Source organism: Bos mutus, chromosome 22 (assembly GCF_027580195.1).
Source record: "Bos mutus isolate GX-2022 chromosome 22, NWIPB_WYAK_1.1, whole genome shotgun sequence".
NCBI lineage: Eukaryota > Metazoa > Chordata > Mammalia > Artiodactyla > Bovidae > Bos > Bos mutus.
This window is the reverse complement of record NC_091638.1, coordinates 68,776,901-68,793,917: the sequence shown is the minus strand read 5'-3', so window position 1 is coordinate 68,793,917 and position 17,017 is coordinate 68,776,901. Positions and strand designations below refer to the sequence as shown.

General features: G+C 56.8%; 1 protein-coding gene across 6 annotated transcripts; it reads right to left on the bottom strand.

The window, feature by feature from the left end:
* Positions 1–1,691: 1,691 nt before the first annotated feature.
* Positions 1,692–16,406, bottom strand: RASGRP2 (RAS guanyl releasing protein 2). Of its 6 annotated transcripts, XM_070360344.1 has the most exons (18): positions 15,543–15,971; positions 14,623–14,766; positions 14,306–14,447; positions 13,567–13,673; positions 12,976–13,038; positions 12,522–12,653; positions 11,605–11,755; positions 11,249–11,422; positions 10,972–11,088; positions 9,211–9,492; positions 8,193–8,270; positions 7,875–7,997; positions 7,424–7,539; positions 4,021–4,162; positions 3,703–3,739; positions 3,013–3,189; positions 2,065–2,129; positions 1,692–1,898 (listed from the first exon to the last, which is right to left on the bottom strand). In XM_070360344.1, the coding sequence occupies exons 1-17, from the start codon at positions 15,650–15,652 to the stop codon at positions 2,071–2,073; spliced, it is 2,154 nt and encodes a 717-aa protein (XP_070216445.1). In that variant the 5' UTR covers positions 15,653–15,971; the 3' UTR covers positions 1,692–1,898; positions 2,065–2,070. The 6 variants fall into 6 exon arrangements, with proteins under 6 accessions (XP_070216445.1, XP_070216447.1, XP_070216449.1 ...); XM_070360346.1 differs by lacking the exons at positions 14,623–14,766; positions 15,543–15,971 and adding an exon at positions 16,290–16,406 and having other exon boundaries at positions 13,567–13,669; XM_070360348.1 differs by lacking the exons at positions 14,623–14,766; positions 15,543–15,971 and adding an exon at positions 15,989–16,149 and having other exon boundaries at positions 13,567–13,669.
* Positions 16,407–17,017: the final 611 nt, after the last annotated feature.

The window sequence follows — 17,017 nt, the reverse complement described above, 5'->3', positions numbered from 1 at the left end:
GTGTGTGAAGGGGCTGGGGGAGATGTAAGAGTGAGCACTTACACACTCTGTGTGGTCACACACACCCCCCTTGGCTCCCTGGGCCACCCTTCCCCACCAAGGGCAGGAAAGGTCACCTGGCAGCTGCTGTGCCTCCCTGCCCCTCCCCCAGCTACAATGATGTCTCTCCCCACCCAGGTCCGAGGTTCAGACTGCTGGATGTAGTTGGGGCCCACTGCATCCAGACACCTCCCCACAGTAGGCACCCACCCAATGTGGCCCTTCTCCCACACGCAGTCCAGTGAGGACACGCGGTGGAGGGGAATGCAGCAAACACAGTGTGCGTGCCCGTGCACACACATGCACACAATGGGAAGCTCCTCCGCCAAATTCACACGGACAACCATGAAAAGGCAGTTGCATGTCACACTCTCCCTGCCGGAGCCGACCTGGGCACCCATATGCGTACACACACACACCGGGCAGAGGATGGCTGGGGTTGGGGGGCAGCAGGGAGGGGCGCCGACCAGGCTGCAGGATGGAGGCAGCGCGGGAGGCTGCGCAGGGAGCGAGTTGCTCTTCACAGCACAATCGCAGTCTGTTGTTATAGCAACTCAGCCCCCAAATCGTGAAACGGATATTACAGCCTCGAGAGGGGGAAGGGCGGGAGGGGGCTGAGGACAGAAGGAGGGGCAGTGTGGGGTGTGGCGGGGAGTACCCAACAGGTGGCCGAGCTGCAGCTAAGAAGTAACAGTGGGAGGAGGAGGTACCCCAGGTGAGGAACAGGCCAGGGGTGTGGGGTCTCAAAGGCAAAGATGGGCTTGGGATCAAGGAACTTTGAGGGAGGGGGCTGAGGCCATTGGCATGTCTTCAGATATTGCCTGTGGTAGCTAGGTGCCTCCACCCCCAGGACACCCTGCAGTTGCTGTAGGACAAGCCTCAGCTCGGGGGAGGGGGCTGGGGGAGGTAGCCCCCACTCTCAGATGGCTGTCTAGAGTCTCCTGACCCCAGGGACAGCCTGACCCAGCTTCAGGACCTTTGGAAGACCCCCCAGCCCTGCCTTCTCACCCAGACCAGCCTTCGAAGTGGCCTTAGCCTTCCTCAGGCAGCAGTAACCCCCCCAAACCTCCATCATGCTGCAGACTTGGGAGGGAAGAGCTGGGTTAGGAGAGGCAGCCAGAGGCTGAGAGCAGGATCAATATGCATTTCCTCTGGAAGTCACTGTCCTTCCGGCTGGCAGCACCAGGCCAGGAGGGTGCAAGCCCAAGGAGTGCAGCCCCACCTGTCCTCTTCCCTCACAGACAGCACTCGGGGCGGCCCTGTCCCTCTCGTGATTCTCTGTAGTGAGCTCCCCGTTGCTGGAAGTATTCAAGCAATGCCACCTGTCAAGCAAGGGACTTTCAGCTTCAGATTGAAGGCCATGGCTCTACATGACCACCAGGCTCAGCAATTCTACTTTCAAGTCTTAGCCCCCCAAGATTCTGGACTCCTCAAGATTCTAGACCCTCCCCAAACTCCCTGTTCTGAGGTTTTTTGGTTCTAAGCCTCTATCCCCCAGAATTTTAGTCCCCCCAAGATTCTAGCACATGAGATTCCAGATCTCCCAAGATTCTCTGACTACAGGGTTTTAGACGCCACAGTTCTAGTCCCTGTGATTTACAGGCCCCTACCCACCACGAGGATTCTAGGCGCTGACGGTCCAGGTTAATTACACGGGCCTTTTTATTCCATCTGGAAAGTACAAATATTCACAAGAGTCTGTACAATCTTAGGGACACCAGTCCTGGCCCTGCCCTCAGCCACATGCTACCCTCATGCCCCTCCCCCCAGCCCCAGCCTGCTGCCTCGGCACCCCAGGCTCCCTGCTCTGGTCCGAGTCTTTTCTCCAAGGCAGGCATGAGTGCTTGATCCAGTCACAGCTGGGAAGAGAAAAGCAGAGGTTGTAAGTAAGAGCCTCCTCGCCCCCAAAAAATGTTGGAGTCTGCCTAGCCTGGGTCATTTGGACAGAGCACCCACCCCCTCTTCCCCCGCACATTGCCCCAGCCCTGAGTGGGGAGGCTCTGGGCAGGCTACAGGGGGGCTTACCATCAATTACAAGTGGATGTCAAACACGCCGTCCTCCACCGTCTGAACCTCCTCCTCTCGGATCTCTGCAGGGAGAGTGGTTGCAGGACCAACTCCTGGGCCCCTGTGCCCTGAGCAGCCCTTCCCCCCTCATCGAAGGCACCCTGCCCCATCCCAGAAGCAGAACCATCCACCAGAAATCAATTCACTGAATGACTAAACAACGCCAACTTTTGAGGCTCTTTTTCTAAGTTTTCAGTTTGCCACAGCTTTTTCGCAGCCACAGATTTATCGGTGCAGTTTGCTTAAACATCAATTTTGTGTGTGTCTCACATTTTAGACCCCAGCACGGCTGGAAGGCTTGAAGCAAATGGTTTTATCTTTTCTATTTTGGGGAACTTATGCCCTGTGCCTGCCTCTATTTTTGAAGACTCATGCCAATTTTAACGGTTGTGGTCAACTACCTTACACCCCAGTTTAACATGGTTTGTTCAGTGTTCTCAGCAAAATAGTCATTTGAGGAACTGTCATTCAGAAAACTGACCTATAACCACCAATGACTCCAAGAGAGCTGCTGGGAGATTTGGGGGCAATGGACTGTTCTCAGAATAGCCTCCAAAACAGCCAAAAAGGGAAATACAGGCAAATGGTTTGAAAAATTCCTTCTCCAAGCCCATTGTCAATCCCCCTAACAAAATAAGAGTGCAAATGGAATCTTGAAGTCTGTTTCGCTTTTACTGTTTTTATTCATGAGTTTCTGCCCTCATCAGCCTCAAAGTATTGAGGGCTCCCTGGTTACCTCCTTGCACCCTTATCTGTCCAGCCCTCCTCTATCACCTCCCCCAAATAAGACAATTACAAACTCTGGAATGGTTTCCACCCTGGAAAAGTTTCCGTACTTTGCCGCCATTGGCCTGCCTCCCTCTCTCCCTCCCTCCACAGGCCAGTCCAGAAAGGGACCCCTCTTACCTGGAGGCCGGGAGCCTCGTCTGCCAGGGCGGGGCAGGGAGAAGCTGAAGGCGCGATGGTGGGTATGTGTGGGCGAGGGAGAGGGTGCAGACCCCTCCAGACTCATACTCTGGGCCCGCCGCCGGCACTCAACTGACAGGCGATCCTTGCACTGCTTGTGGCAGTTCACACCACAGGCTGGGGAGGCAGATGGTCAGCCCAGCCAGATCTACTGGTCAGACCACTCCTCATCCCACTCTGCAGGCCTGCACTTCTCCCTGGGTCCCTTTGCTCCTAAGCAGCTGCCCCACCAAAACAAGAGCTTCCTTTCCAAACGCTTTCGTCATCCTCCTTGCCAGTCTGCGCCCTCTCCAAAGCTCCCCATTTCTGGGCAGCTGCCTCACCAAAATAAAAACCCTGGGTTTTTTTGTTTTTTGGCCACGCTGCAAGAGACGTGAGATCTTACTTCCCTGATTAGAGATGGAACATGCGCCCCCTGCAGTGGAGGCAGAGTCTTAACCCCTGGACCCCCAGGGAAGTCCCAATCAAACCAAGTTAAAGGCTACCCCCTTTCACATCAATCAGCATGCCTCTCTGGCCCTAAGGTACTTTATTTACTCCTTGACAATTGCCCCGCCAGAATAAGACTGTCCATCCAGATAGTAACTCTTTCCCCCAAAACAGCCCAGCAGCCCTGCAACTCCATCTCACCTCGGCATTTGAGACCCTGCTTGTAGATGCCCAGGATCTGAAATAGAGGAGGGGGGCGTGGTAGGGGGGAGCGGTTTAGAGGGCATGACTCTTCCTTTCTATGGACAGGGACTGGAACTGACCCTTTCTGGAGCCTTAGGCCCCTCAGGGTTTGGTTCAGACCGGCAAGAGGAGAGGCAGGTGAAATTAAGGTTCGCCTGGATTAAGAAGGCTCCGGCAGGGGGCGGGGCCAGAAGGGAGGGCGGGGCCAGAAGGGAGGGCGGGGCGGGGATGGAACCTGGCCCGTGCTGTTGCCGCGTGGCTTGGGCGGGGGCTCACCAGGGCCTTGCAGTGGCGGCAGGCGACCGGGCGCAAGGAGTTGCTCTCGTGGAAGTTGTGTACGAAGCCCATGCGGCCGCCCAGCATAGAGCTGGAGCGCAGAAAGTAGGAGACCATCTCCTCCTTGCTGATGCAGCCGTCCCTGTCCAGGGGAAGTCGGGGGAGGGCCTCAGCTCCGGGGGGGCTTCACTGGGACCACCCACCACCAGCTTAACCCAGCCTACTGGGAAAAGCCCTACCAAATTAAAGGTCATCACGGGACTCCTGACTTTTGACCTTCCGTGCGTGAAACAGAAAGAGCACCAGACTTGGAGTCCGGCAGATGTAGTAGCAGCTTCCAACTAGCTGTGTGGTCTTGGGCTAGTCACTTGCCCTGGGTTTCCTCCTTGGAAAAATGGGGGTCATAATTCCTGCCTACTCACTTCACAGAGCTGGTGTGTAAACTAAAATTGCTCTGCACTTTTCCGTGGGCTTATCAGCTTCTGTTTCCCAAAGTGAGCTCTATGGAACACTGGTTGGGATTCCTGAGAGTCAGGAGCTCTCTGATGAGTTTGGGGACCAGGTAAGATTGGGAAAAGCTGCACCTGTCTCACTCCTGCGGAATCCTGCCAGACAGGTAATCTGGGGCTTCCCACAGAACCCTCTTTTCATCTATTCAGGTATTTTAGGGAAAGAGTCAGCACTGTGCTCTGGAGCTAGAACTCAGTTCTAATTTGGGCTCTATTTCTCTGTGTGACTTCTTCCCCGTGCCTCGATTTCCTCTTCAATAAATGGGGACGATGATAGGTCCTGCATCTCAGAGGGGTTTGAGTAAGAGTTGAATGAGATAGGCACACGAAGCATTGACTAATAGGTACTAATAGCTAACAGGTGCCAGGCCATTGGGAGGTATTTCCATCAAAGGGGGCCTTTATCAGAAACTCCTGCCTATTAGTATTTGGGTGGTCCAGGTGGTCCTTCAAATTAGTGGCACATTGGGACAACCGACCATCTCAAAAATATAAACTTAGGCTCCTATCTCATACTGTGCGTGAAAACTAAATTCCCGCTAAATTGAAGACAATCAATGTAAAAAAATAAAATTCTCAAAGTACCTAAACAGCCCTAAGAGAAGAATTTTGTCATCTGGAGGGGATAATAGCCCTTCTACACATAACACAAACCCGAGAAGCCATAAAGGAAAAGACTGACATATTGAGCACACATTTTTAAAAAATTTTATATGGAAAAGGACAACATAAATGACAGACTGCGAAAAAATATTTTGCAAACATATTCAACACCAAGGGTTAATATCCATTAACAGAGAAATCAATGAGCAAGACTCACAAACCCAGTGGAATAATGGACAAAGAACACGAACAGGCAATTAACAGAAGAAATAGAAGTGGCCGATAAACATAGGAAGGTATCCTACCCCCACTAATATTAAAGAAATGCAAATATAACCAAGACACCATTTGCCAATTAGACTGGCAAAATTATAAAGCTTATTATAGCATCCACTGTTGGCAAGGAAGTTGAGAAATGGGCTCTTGTTCACTGCTGATGGGGGTGCAAGCTGGCACAACCTTGCCTGAGGTCACTTTGGCAGTCTCTCTCCTAATTTAGAATGTGCATATCTTTTGATCCAATTATCCCACTTCTAGGAATTTCTCCTACAGAAATAGTGGCCCGAGTGCATCAGTACAATGTTCACAGCAGCATAGCGGATATTAATAGCGAAAAACTGGGAACAGTCTACATGTCCATCAGCAGGAGAATGGGGAGGCAGATGATGGCCCCACCACCCAGTGTAATACTCTGCAGCTGTTCTAAAGAATGAGGTAGTTCTGCCTAAATTGGCCTGGAAAGATGTCCATGATGAGGGTTTAAGTGGAAAACAAAAGTAAAAAAGAAAAACACAAAGCGTGCGATTCTGTCAAGACAGTGATTTAAAAACAAAAACAAACAAACAAAAAAACCCTGAGAACCCTACTGCCACAAAAACCTAGATGCTGGTTTAACTATATCCAATTGTTTTAAATGCACAGGTGAGTTTGCAAGAAATGGAAACTCCCAAGTTGCAGAAACAGAGATCTTCAAATTGAGGCAGTGAGTTGAGACCTGATGGTACAGCTGCCCCAGGAGCCAGGTGCTGGGTTTTGATACCTGCCTGGGATCTGCAAGAGGTGGGGAGTTAAGGCTGAGATGCCTGCATGAAGCTGGAGCCTTGAATGTCTCCAAGGGCTGTGCTGTGCTTAGTCGCTCAGTCATGTCTGACTCTTGTGACCCCAGGGACTATAGCCCACCAGGCTCCTCTATCCATGGGGCTTCTCCAGGGAAGGATACTGGAATAAGTTGCCATGCCCTCCTCCAGGGGATCTTCCCAACCCAGGGATAGAACCCAGGTCTCCCGCATTGCAGGCAGATTCTGAGTCACCAGGGAAGCCCCTGCAAGGGCTTCACCCACCCTAAAAAGTGTGGCCTGGAAAAAAATCCACCCCACCCAGGGAGGTGATTTGTTTTCAACTTAGAAAACTGTCTTCAACTATTGTTCTCAATTCTGGGAGGAGAAACTAACTATAATGCTAGAACTAGATTTATACCATAATCCCTCTTGCCTGTGAAACAGACACAAACAAATTATCTTATCAGTTTGCACCCATGCATGGAAGATTGGAGAGATACAGGCATTGCCACACCAGTAATGTTGCTAACATAGTTACTACTGACAACCTCTTAAGTGGGAAAGGAGGAAGGGAATTTTCGCTTCTTACCTTACACACTTCATTCACTATAAATCTATTTTACTACCTGGATTTTTTTTAACCATGGATTTTTATAATACAAAAAAAGGCACAGTTTTTTGAAATCTGGATAACATTAAAAAGTCAACTTGGGATGGACTATAAATTTTGATTGGAATTTTGTCTGCTCAGCAAAACAGGGGTGCGAACACGGTTTCAGGGGGACACGTATAACCTACTTCAGAGAACCAGCTGTTTGTCCAAATTGTCGGCATGTGAGTTGGTGATAAGCAAGTGGGTGCTGCGAGTTACAGGCCTTTCTTATCTATTCATTAAGACATGCTACCCAGGAGTTCAGCTTGCCACACTTTTTCTCGGCTGTGAGCTCCACAAATAAAGTGGCATTTATGTAGCAAGAGTCCCCAGGAAGCCACAGTCTTTGCAAGATTCAGGTGAAGATGCCCCCCACCCTCCGGCTCATTGTTCTGAATGAGCAAGGTAACCCTGAGCCTCCGCAGCTGGCAGCCTCCCAGAAAAAAAGAGCCCCTCCCCACATGGGTGGCTTCCCCTGCCAAGATCATCTGGTTCAATGGCCTCATCCTTCTCAGGAGGAAGCTAAAACCCAAGGGGAAATGAACCTGCCTTCCCTCTGCCCCTGCCCCCAGGCCTCTCACTGGTTCTGGTCGAGGTCCCCAAAGGCGCTGAGATAAGGAAAATTCCCACGGATGATCTGGAACTCCTCCTGTGAGATGTGGCCGTCCCCATCGACGTCAAAGTTCCGGAACACAGACTGAAGTACACAGAGGGACATGTCGGGGGGCGGGGAGGGTTAAAGGGGCCTTGGCCCATCCTGCCCACACTCCCAGTCCGAGTTAGGAAGCCTGGGCATCTAAGAAGCGGGCAGCTGTCTTTCCTCCCCACCACCTCCCTTCTCCATACCCCCGTCCCAAGCCCGCCCATCAGCTGCACCCCGTGCCTTCTGTCAACCGAGCATTGGCCCCTGAGCCCGGCACTGGTGGTGGCTCCCAGGGCAGTGCCCTGGTCAAACGAGCCTTGGCTGACCACTAGGGACGTGTCCCCCCGTCTGTCCCACAGGCTCCAGAGCTGGTGGTGCTGGAGTCTCACCTCCACCATCTTCTCAATGTGCTCCACCATGATCGCCTGATCCAGCTTGGGTTTGGCAGCCGAGGTCCACTCCTCCAGCACCGGGGGCCGGGGAGGCGGTGTGCAGGTGGTGGGGCTGGTTGGCTGTGGAAATGGTCAAGGCTGAGTGAGGGCCAGAGGTGTGGGAGCCCAGGGCCCAGTGGAGGAGACAGGGGGTAAGCTCTGGGCACAAGGAAGCCTGCCCGACAAGCAGGATGGGTGAGGTAGCCTCTAAGCCTGGGAGGGCCGAGGTGAGGAAGAGGATGGGCTAAGTGGGTATGCAGTAGCTCCCGCCCTCACCGAGGACTTAGAACGCGGTTCCCGCTGCAGGGACAGCTGGTAGAGCTCATCCTCTGTCTGATATTGATCCAAAGACACCTGAGGGAAAAAAAAGACTAATTCAAAGACACCTGGGACACAGCAGTCTTATCACACCCACTGGCCTGTGCTGCTCTCAGGAGCCCAACGCCCAGAACCCAGACCTCCAGGTCTACCTGAGGGTCACAGCCCAGCCCTGAGCCTGGCCCAGAAGCTAGACTGAGGACCAAGGCCAGCTTAGAACACACCCCAGCAACCACACGCCAGCCCAGCACACAGCCCAGAACCCAGAGCTTGGCCCCAGACCTTGAAGACAACGCGCTGCTAAGATCTCAGCCAGGAATTCAGGTCACAACCCAGCTGAGAGCTCTGAAATCCCCCCTCCCAACACAGCACCCAACCCAGCAACCAGATTCCAGCTCAGCTTTCAATTCCCCAGTCCAGCTCAGAGTCTAGAAACAGGTTAAGACTTCACACCAAACCGTCAAACCTGAGCTCCGGCCCAATGATTAGAACCCAGTCCAGATGTGGACTAGAACCCAACTCCTACCCCAGAGCTCAAGTCCAAGACCAAGCCTAGAACTTCAGAGCTCAGGGGAGCTTGTTTAAGAGCCACCCCTGGGGAATTCCCTGGTGGTCCAGTGGTTAAGACTCCACTTTCTCTGCTGAAAGTGCGGGTTCAATCCCTGGGCAGGGAACTAAGATCTCGCAAGGTGTGTGGGGCAGCCGAAAAGTAAAAACAAAATAAAAGCCACCCCTCTACCCGGAACCCAGAGTTTAATCCCAAACGTTGAACGTAACCTACTGCTAGGAACTCAACCCAGGGCTCAGGCCCAGCCTCAAGCCCTCATGCCAGCCTCAGGGGTCCACAACCCCATCCAGAGCTTGGAACCCCGCTCCGAGGTCACCCCAACCCAGGGGCCCAGGCTGGGTCTTGGCTCTGCGACCAGAAGTGAGAGCCCAAGGCCAAGCCCGCAGGACCAGGGGCCCGGCCCCTCACCGTCAGCAGGCTCAGCAGGTCAGGGTTGGCTTGCACCGGGGGCCGGAGGCTGGTCACCATGGCCAGCTCCTCCAGGATACTGAAGAGCTGCTTCATCTTGGCCCCATTGAGTCGGGTCCGGGCGGGGTCCAGCCAATCCGGCAGCGCCAGCTGCAGGGCCACCAGGTCCTTGAGGTGAACACCCAGGATGGGGAAGCGGAAACCCACGCAGGCCGCCAGCCGGCGCCGGTAGTTGCCATAGTTGCCGGTGGCCGTCACCAGCTCTGTCAGACCTTCCCAGAGCTGGGGGGCAAAGGGCAGAGAGTCACACACACACACACACACACACACCACGTCCACATGGCATATCACAGGCTCAACTCTCCTTTCCCTGCCCAGCCCTGGACACGTGGGAGAGCCTGAGCAGAGTCAGGGGTGGGTGAAAGGTCAAAAGCCTCCCTCCTGTCCCCCAAGGCTGACTCCCTTAGCCCCTGGCAATCAGAATTCATAGGTCATGAGTCCAAAGGGGCACCCACTACCAAATAACACACCTCTCCAGCAGTCCTGGGCACAGATTATCAACATTTAATAGAGGAAACTGAGGCTCACGGAGGCAGAGCAGTGCAGGACAAAGATTTCCAAGAATGTACTTAGCGGTGTCATTCCTAACAGCCCAAACTGGAATGACCTCAAATGTTCAACAGTAGAGGAGATACACAAACCGAGTGGACAAAAATATTATACAGCAATGGAGACGAATGAACAATTGCTGCACAAAGCAGAATGTATGAAAGAAGGAAGAAATAAAATAACATACACAACACGATTTCATTTATAAGAAGCTCAAAAACAGACAACAAAATACCCACGTGGCTTTGAGATGCATACACAGGTGGTAAAGCCATCAAGAAAAGGAAAGTCGGGGATTCCCCGGTGGCCTAGTGGTTTTGCCTTTGCCCTTCCACTGCAGGGAGCACAAGTTGGGGAACTAAGATCCCACAGGCTGTGCTGTGTTGTCAAAATAAATAAGTAAATATTTTTTTAAAGAAAAGGAGGTCATCATCCTTAGGAAGGTCATGACATTGGTTACCTCTGATGAGGAGGGAGTTATGCTCTAAGAGCTGGGAGCTTCAGAGGCTGGCAATGTTCTACTTCTTGACCTATCTTCTTTCTAGTTTTTTTTAAACTGTGAAGGCTTCCCTGATAGCTTAGTTGGTAAAGAAAATGCCTACAATGCAGAAGACCCTGGTTCGGGAAGATCCCCTGGCGAAGGGATAGGCTACCCACTTCAGTATTCTTGGTCTTCCCTTGTGGCTCAGCTTTGATCCCTGGGTCGGGAAGATCCCCTGGAGAGGGATCTATACACATGTTTTCTAGACTTGTCTATATGTATGGCACCAGATATGTTTTTTGTTGGTTTTTTTTTTTACAATAAAATAGGAACTTCCCAAGTGGTCCAGTGATTAAGACTCTGGGCTTCCACTTCAGGGGGCACAGGATCAATCCTTGGTCAGGGAAGTAAGATCCCACATGCTTCACAGCATGGCCAGTAAAATAAAATAAGCAGGAGAAGAGAAAAGCATGAGCTTTGAAGTTTAGCACATCCGTGAGCCTCCTCTCTCTGCCAGCTTTCATTGTGCAGCCTGGGAAAGGGCTGAACCCCCAGTCTCAGTTTCCTCATTTATCAGATGAAGAGGGAGTGACCAGTCCCCAGCTGGGCTGGGAGTTCTCACGAGGCCAGCCCTGGGAAGGCTGTTCCCCTGACCCCAGGGTCTCAGGCACCTTGATGGTCTCCGGGCTCACGTGGCTGTGGGTCTCCTTGAGGCGGGAGATGGAGCTGTGGCTCAGGCCCCCAACCACTGCCATCAGCGTGTTGAAATTCTGCAGGTGCAGGAGTTCCTGGGGGACAAATGGGGAGAGAGGAGGCAGTGAGTCACTGAGTGGGCCCAGAATTTGGCCCAGCTTTTCTGGGAAAGATCTAGCAGTGGGTTAGGGGAAAGGAGGGACTCGGCCCTACGGGGGTGATTGGGGGAGTTGGGGGCGGGGGAGGGGCGGGCACCTCTGCCACGTGGACGAAGTGTGTGATGACCCCCGCCCGCTGCGGGGCTGTGGGCTTGCTGAGAATCATCAGCTGCACCCACTGTGAGACACTGTTGAAGAGGGAGATGAATCGCTCCAGGACTGGGTTGTCCACCGTGCAGCCGTGAGTCACGAAACTGTGATAGTCCTGGAACTGGGGGCGCAGGGCCTTCAGCACCCAGTGCCCCGCCCCCTGCCGCTCACCAATGGCTGTTCCTCCCCCTCCAGCTGCCCTTTGGTAGTTACCCTGTAGTCCTAGATCCCGCCCTGTGACCCCATCCTTCCTGGCACCCCCTCCCCAGCCCACACCCGACTCTTGACTGAAAGCCCCCGCACCAGGATCTTGCAGAAGGAGCGATATTCCAAGTAGGTGAGATGTGCCGCCAGCTCCAAGGGCTCCAGGTGGTCAAACAGCAGGGACATCTTGCGCTTCTTCTGTTCCACGGGGTTCCGCTGGGTCACCTGCCGCTTCCACTTGTAGGTGGGGCTGGGGGGCAGGACAGGGGCAGTGAGTCCTTTGCCGGAGATGCCCTAGCCCTCGTTGCCCCATACTAATGCCACTCAAGTTCGCTGCGAGACACTGGGCAGGACACTGATGTCCCCTGTCCTATCAAAAATCTCCTGCCATCTTCCCCTGGCGTCATGCCCTCCACACAGATTTATGGAAGACCTAACTCTGTGCCAGGAACTGTGCCAGGCGCTGGGGTTACAGAGATGAGCAAGACACAGCTCCTGCCCGAGAGGAGCTCACAGTTTACTAGGGGAGACAGACACAGACGAACACAGCACAGCGTGGCGTGAGTGCAGGGGTCTTCGTGCCAGGGGTCTGCCCAAAGTGTCACCAAAGGACAGAGGCGGCAACAACAAATTCAGCCCTAGAAGAGCCCACAGACACTCCACACTTGTCTTGATAACATGGAGAAGGCTGCCAGGGGACATGAACAAAGTGCAATGGTGGGAATGGATGCAGGGGCTGTGAAAGGGTGAGGGAACCCTGGGGGCTGCAGGAGGAGGCGCTTGGTGGGGGCAGGGGGCTGTGGAAGATGCAGCGGGAATGCCAAACTGGCCTGAGACTGTGAAAGGCCTTAATCACCAGCTGAGGCATTCTGAAGAAGACGGGGAGCCACAGGAAGTTGTCCAGCAAGAGTAACATGACCCTCACACCACTGCATTCAACGAACGTTTATTAAGAGCAAATGGTGCGGGATGCTGAGCGTCCCTCCCAGCCCTGCGAGCACCCCCACCCCACGCACACGTTCTCAATGTCGATGAGGCTGCTGTGCCGGCGATTCCCTTCTTGATCTAGCAGAGCCTTCAGCTCCTTGATCTGCTCAGCAAGCTCAGGATTCAAGTCAAACTCCGCTGGGAATGCTGAGATCCAGTACCTGGTAGAGGTTCAGAGTTACCCGGGGCAGCCCTCCCCCCACCCCAGGATGGTCGTTCCCCCAAAGAGGGGGAGAGGGCCTCAGACTGTGATCCCCCTCACCCAGCTCTTTCCTTCCCCACCCTCATTGGGCAGATCAGAAAACAGGGACCGGGTAGAGCCAGGAAGGGGTAAGCCTGCGGCAGCACACCCACCATGGACAGAGCCCGGTTCAAACCCACATGATCAGCTCCCAGAACATGCTATTTCTACTCCTTCAGGCCAGTCAGAAGCCTAAGGGAAGGGAGCAGAGGAGGGGCCAGAGCCCCAAGAGGAAGACTCACCTGACCAGGTGGCATGTTTTCACCTGCAGTGAGCTGGAGTTGTCCTTCCGGGATTGTTGGTAGGTGAAGGAGAGTTAAGGAAAACAAGGATGGAGGCTTACTCTAGAAAAGGAGGCAGGGGATGGGACCCAAGCTCCACAGGGAGGCGGAGGGCAGGGCCTAGTTCTAGAAGAAATTTGCGGGATGGTGTCTGGTGTGGGGCAGGGCCCAAGATCTGGAAAGGGGCCGAAGGCAGAGGTGAGCTGTGAGCCTTGTGGGGGCACCTGGGTAGAATAGGGGTCAGGCTAGGAGCAGGACCTGGGTTCTGGAAGAGAAGCAAGAGGCGGGACCTGGACTGGGAGTAGGGACCGGTCCTAGGCTGTGGGGAAGAGACAGCAAGGCGGAGGTTAGGGAGAGGGGGCGGGGCCTTAGTTCTAAGGGGAGGGAAGGGGCGTGGCTTTGGGCCCAGCAGAAGCCTGGGCCCATCCTGAATCCTATGATGTGGGGGCGGCCCAGGTCTAGCAGCGAGGCCCATCCTCTACCCGGGCTGGGCAGCGGGGCTCGCTTACAGACTCGGACTGCAGGGCCCTTGGAGAAGTCGGCGAAGGATATATGTGGAGCAGTTTGGCCGCCAGCTGAGAGGAAGGGATGTACCAGGGGTGCATCATAAGGAACATGCGCACCAGCTGCGGGTCCCGCACCTTCCCGGAGTCATCTAACTCCGAGGGGCCAAAGAGAAGCGGGTTGACACTTCGTCTCGAGGCTGTGGTCCCTACAGGTCCCCACCCTGCAGCCTGCTGGATGTGGCTCCCGGCCGCCTCCTGATTTCCCAGGGCTCCGAAACCAGGAGGCGGATTATAAAGAAAAAGTGGGGTGGAAGGGGGATAAAGGCAGGATCCGAGGAACCGGAGGATAGGAGCAGTCTGAGCCGGGCCTGAGTCCGGAGGGGAACCAGTTGGGGCGGAAGGAGCCTGGGTTCCCCGGGGTCAAGAATCCAGAGGTCATTTCCTGAGTGCTTAGGGAAGGGGCACCCCTTCACCACCCCACCACATCAGCCGGAAACAGCTCCCAGGCCGAGATAGCGAGTTCCTCCGGATCCCCCGGGGAGACAGATAATTCTCCTTAAGTGTTAGAGTCCGGGGACCCCGCCATCCCTCCCTTCAAAGCCGGCATACTAGGGATGGGAAACATTTTCTCTTTCTGCAGCATGTGGACCTCTCCGCCCTGCGATGAAAGGGAGATTTTCGCTAAAGAGGCTGCAGGATGCAGGCTGGGTGGGTCCAGGGCCGACATCTGCCCAGGGAGGCAGGGGTCCCGGCTCAGGCTGGGTGTGTCCTCCCGTGCCACTCACCAAAGGCTTCGATGCAACCACGGAGCAGCTCCTCCACCGTGCAGCCCTTGTCCAGGTCCAGGGTGCCCGCCATGGCCGCCGGCGCGGGTAGGCTCGGCCGAGCTGCGCTCCGGGATCCTCCAACGGGGCTCGGACCGGACCCCTGTCCCGAGAGTGAGAGGCAGAACCGGAGTCGGCGGAGGCGCAGGCCGGCGGAGCGGCCCCGAGGGTAAAAACGGGGAGGGGCGGGCACGCCCCCTGCTGGGCAGGGGCGGAGTCGTTCCCCCCGCGGCCACGCCCCGGGGTTAAACGGTCTGGCCCGGGATGGTGCAACCCACCAGTTGGGAAATGAACTGGCCAAGAAGCTTCCGGCCCACCCTGGGAGCCACGGGAGGGCCGAGGGACTCCCCGGGGATGGTCGGTGTCCCAGTCGCCCTCTCTGTAGGCCCTCTCTTCTCCTCACGTCCTCTCCCCAGAGGCACCTGCAGCACCCCGCAGCTCAGTTCTGCGCCCCCTCCCGCTTCCCTCCCTCCACAGCCTCCCTTCCCCCGCAGGGTTATTTTGGGAACCCAGAGCCTGAGGGGACCTCAGAGGAATTTCTCCCTGGGATGAGAAGGGGGGAGGAACCCAGGCGTCCTGCCCGCGTCGCCCCCTCCTGGGCTCCCGAGAAGAGGAGGCGGGGCTGCGGCAGCCCCCAGGGGCCTGCCCTCGGGGAGGCGGGCTGGGGTGGAGAGGAACATTCCTGGGAGCGGGGAGTGGGGGTGGGGGAAGAGGGGCGGAGCGGGGAGCCCCTGCGGCCCGGAGACGTAAGCGGGAAGCCTGGGCCTGGGAACCGCGCGCTCCCGAGCCACCTCCTCCGTGAAGGCCCCAAGAGTCCCAGCTCAGCCGTTTCGCAGGCCCTCTTCATCCCCAGCCTCTGACGCAGACCGCCCGTACTGCACAGTCGAACTGGGGGCACACACAGGCCGTCCACACTCGGGCAGAGTGGGGTGCCCAGAAGGGGGCGCTAACGCCGTGGAGGGTGGAGTGCCCCTGTTGGACTCCACCAGCAACTCCAGTCACTGGCGGGGATTTACGCACCCAGGCGCAGACACACTCACTCCACACCCCAGGCCAGGACCCACATCGGGGTGCAAGAATGCCTGAGGTTCCCAAAGAGCCGGGCCTCAGGCAATTACCTCCCATCCTCTCTCTCACTCACCCAATGGCACCCCACACCCCCGCACACCTGAACGAAGGAACCCGCGGGCACACATACCCGTAGTCCTCTACCCCAGAAAGCAAACCCGTTGAAGGGGCTGGCTTCCGGCCGTGCAGCTCACTAGACCAGACCAGCCTGGAGTTCCGAGGCCACGGCAGCGCTGACATCCGCACACGTGTGCGCACACTCAAGACAGTGCACCTACACGCATGTACACTCTCCCACACATGCACACGCCCGGTGGGTGCGCACACACGCCCACTCCAACCCCCGCCCCCTTCATCTGCGATCCAGGGCTGGCCCTGCGGCCCCAACCACCTGACAGCCCTCGCCCCAGGACACTGGCAAAGCCTTGCCCCACACAAGGTCCCCCGCCCATACAATACTCCCCCGGGCAGGGGGTGAGGAGCGAGGGGGCTTCTCTATGGAGTTCTCTGGTAGACTTTTCCTAGGAGCCACCCAGAGGCATCCCGCCCAGCTCGGCCGCTTCCTCCCTATGTGACCTTGAGAGTTACTCGGCCTCTCGGAGCCTCGGTTTTCTCATCTGTCAAATGGGGGGTTCGCCGAGGACGGTCCCGCTGAGACGTGGCTAGGAAGACCCGGGTGCGCCGCGGACACCGCCCCCTCCCGCGGTTGTCCAGGGGGCTTTGGATCTCTCGGTAGGTCCCTCCCACCCCCGACCCGGGCTACAGACTCCCCACCGACCAACCCACCCGCCGCCCCCAGCCCTTCTGCGCTGTCCTCGGGGGCCCCTAGGGGCCGGGCGTCCTCTGCCCCGCGCCCCGCCCGCGCTCGCTCACTCACACTTGGGACCCCGCGGCAAGGAGCCCGCACCCGGCCCGGCAGGCGCCACCTCCGTGCGCTCCCGCCCGCCGACCTCGCTGCGGCTGCGGCTCCCGCCGGCTCTCCGCGCCGCTGCCCGGCTCCCCGCCGCCCCGCCCCCGCGCCGCGGCCGCCCCCTCCCCTCTCCTCCCCGCCCCTGCACCGGGCTCCGCACCGCCGGCGGCGCCTCCCCCATCGGGGGCTCCCTCTCGCCCCGCACGCGGCGGCCCCTGCGGCAGCTTAACCCCTCCCCTGCCGCGCGGCCTGGGAGGCCAGGGCCGCGGGCGGGGGTTGGGGGGCTGCGCCATGAGCCGCGCCAAGGGTGGGAGAGCGGAGGTCAGGCCGCGCGGGACGCGGAGGGGGAAACTAAACCAAGGGTCCTCGCTCCCCACCCCAGACACCCCCTGTCCCCCGCCCTGCCTGGTGTCGGGCAGAGGAAGCCGGGAGGGGCAGGAAGCGGACTGCGGTGGGGAAGGGGCGCCCCGCCCAGACCCCGGCCCGGGTTCCTGTTTTCGAGACAAACCGTTCCCACGGGGCTCACCCGGCCCGGGGCCGGGCGTCTTCCTGCGGGCAGCGGGGGACCTGGCAGAGATGGGGGCGTGGGCGTAGCGGGTCGTTGTGATAGCCTGGGGGAGGGGCTAGGACAAGGTGGGAGCATTTGAGAGAGAGGGGTTTGTGGGGAAGAATGAAAACGCGGCGATCGGGAGAAG

Excerpts from the sequence above, each read along its gene's own strand:
- RASGRP2 (XM_070360344.1), bottom strand. The coding sequence starts at position 15,652 with ATGTCAGCGCTGCCGTGGCCTCGGAACTCCAGGCTGGTCTGGTCTAGT. Across the intron at positions 4,163-7,423 it reads GGGGACCTCGACCAGAACCA|GGACGGCTGCATCAGCAAGG; the intron begins GTGAGAGGCCTG and ends TCCCCTGGACAG. Across the intron at positions 3,190-3,702 it reads GCAGGGTCTCAAATGCCGAG|CCTGTGGTGTGAACTGCCAC; the intron begins GTGAGATGGAGT and ends CTGCCTCCCCAG.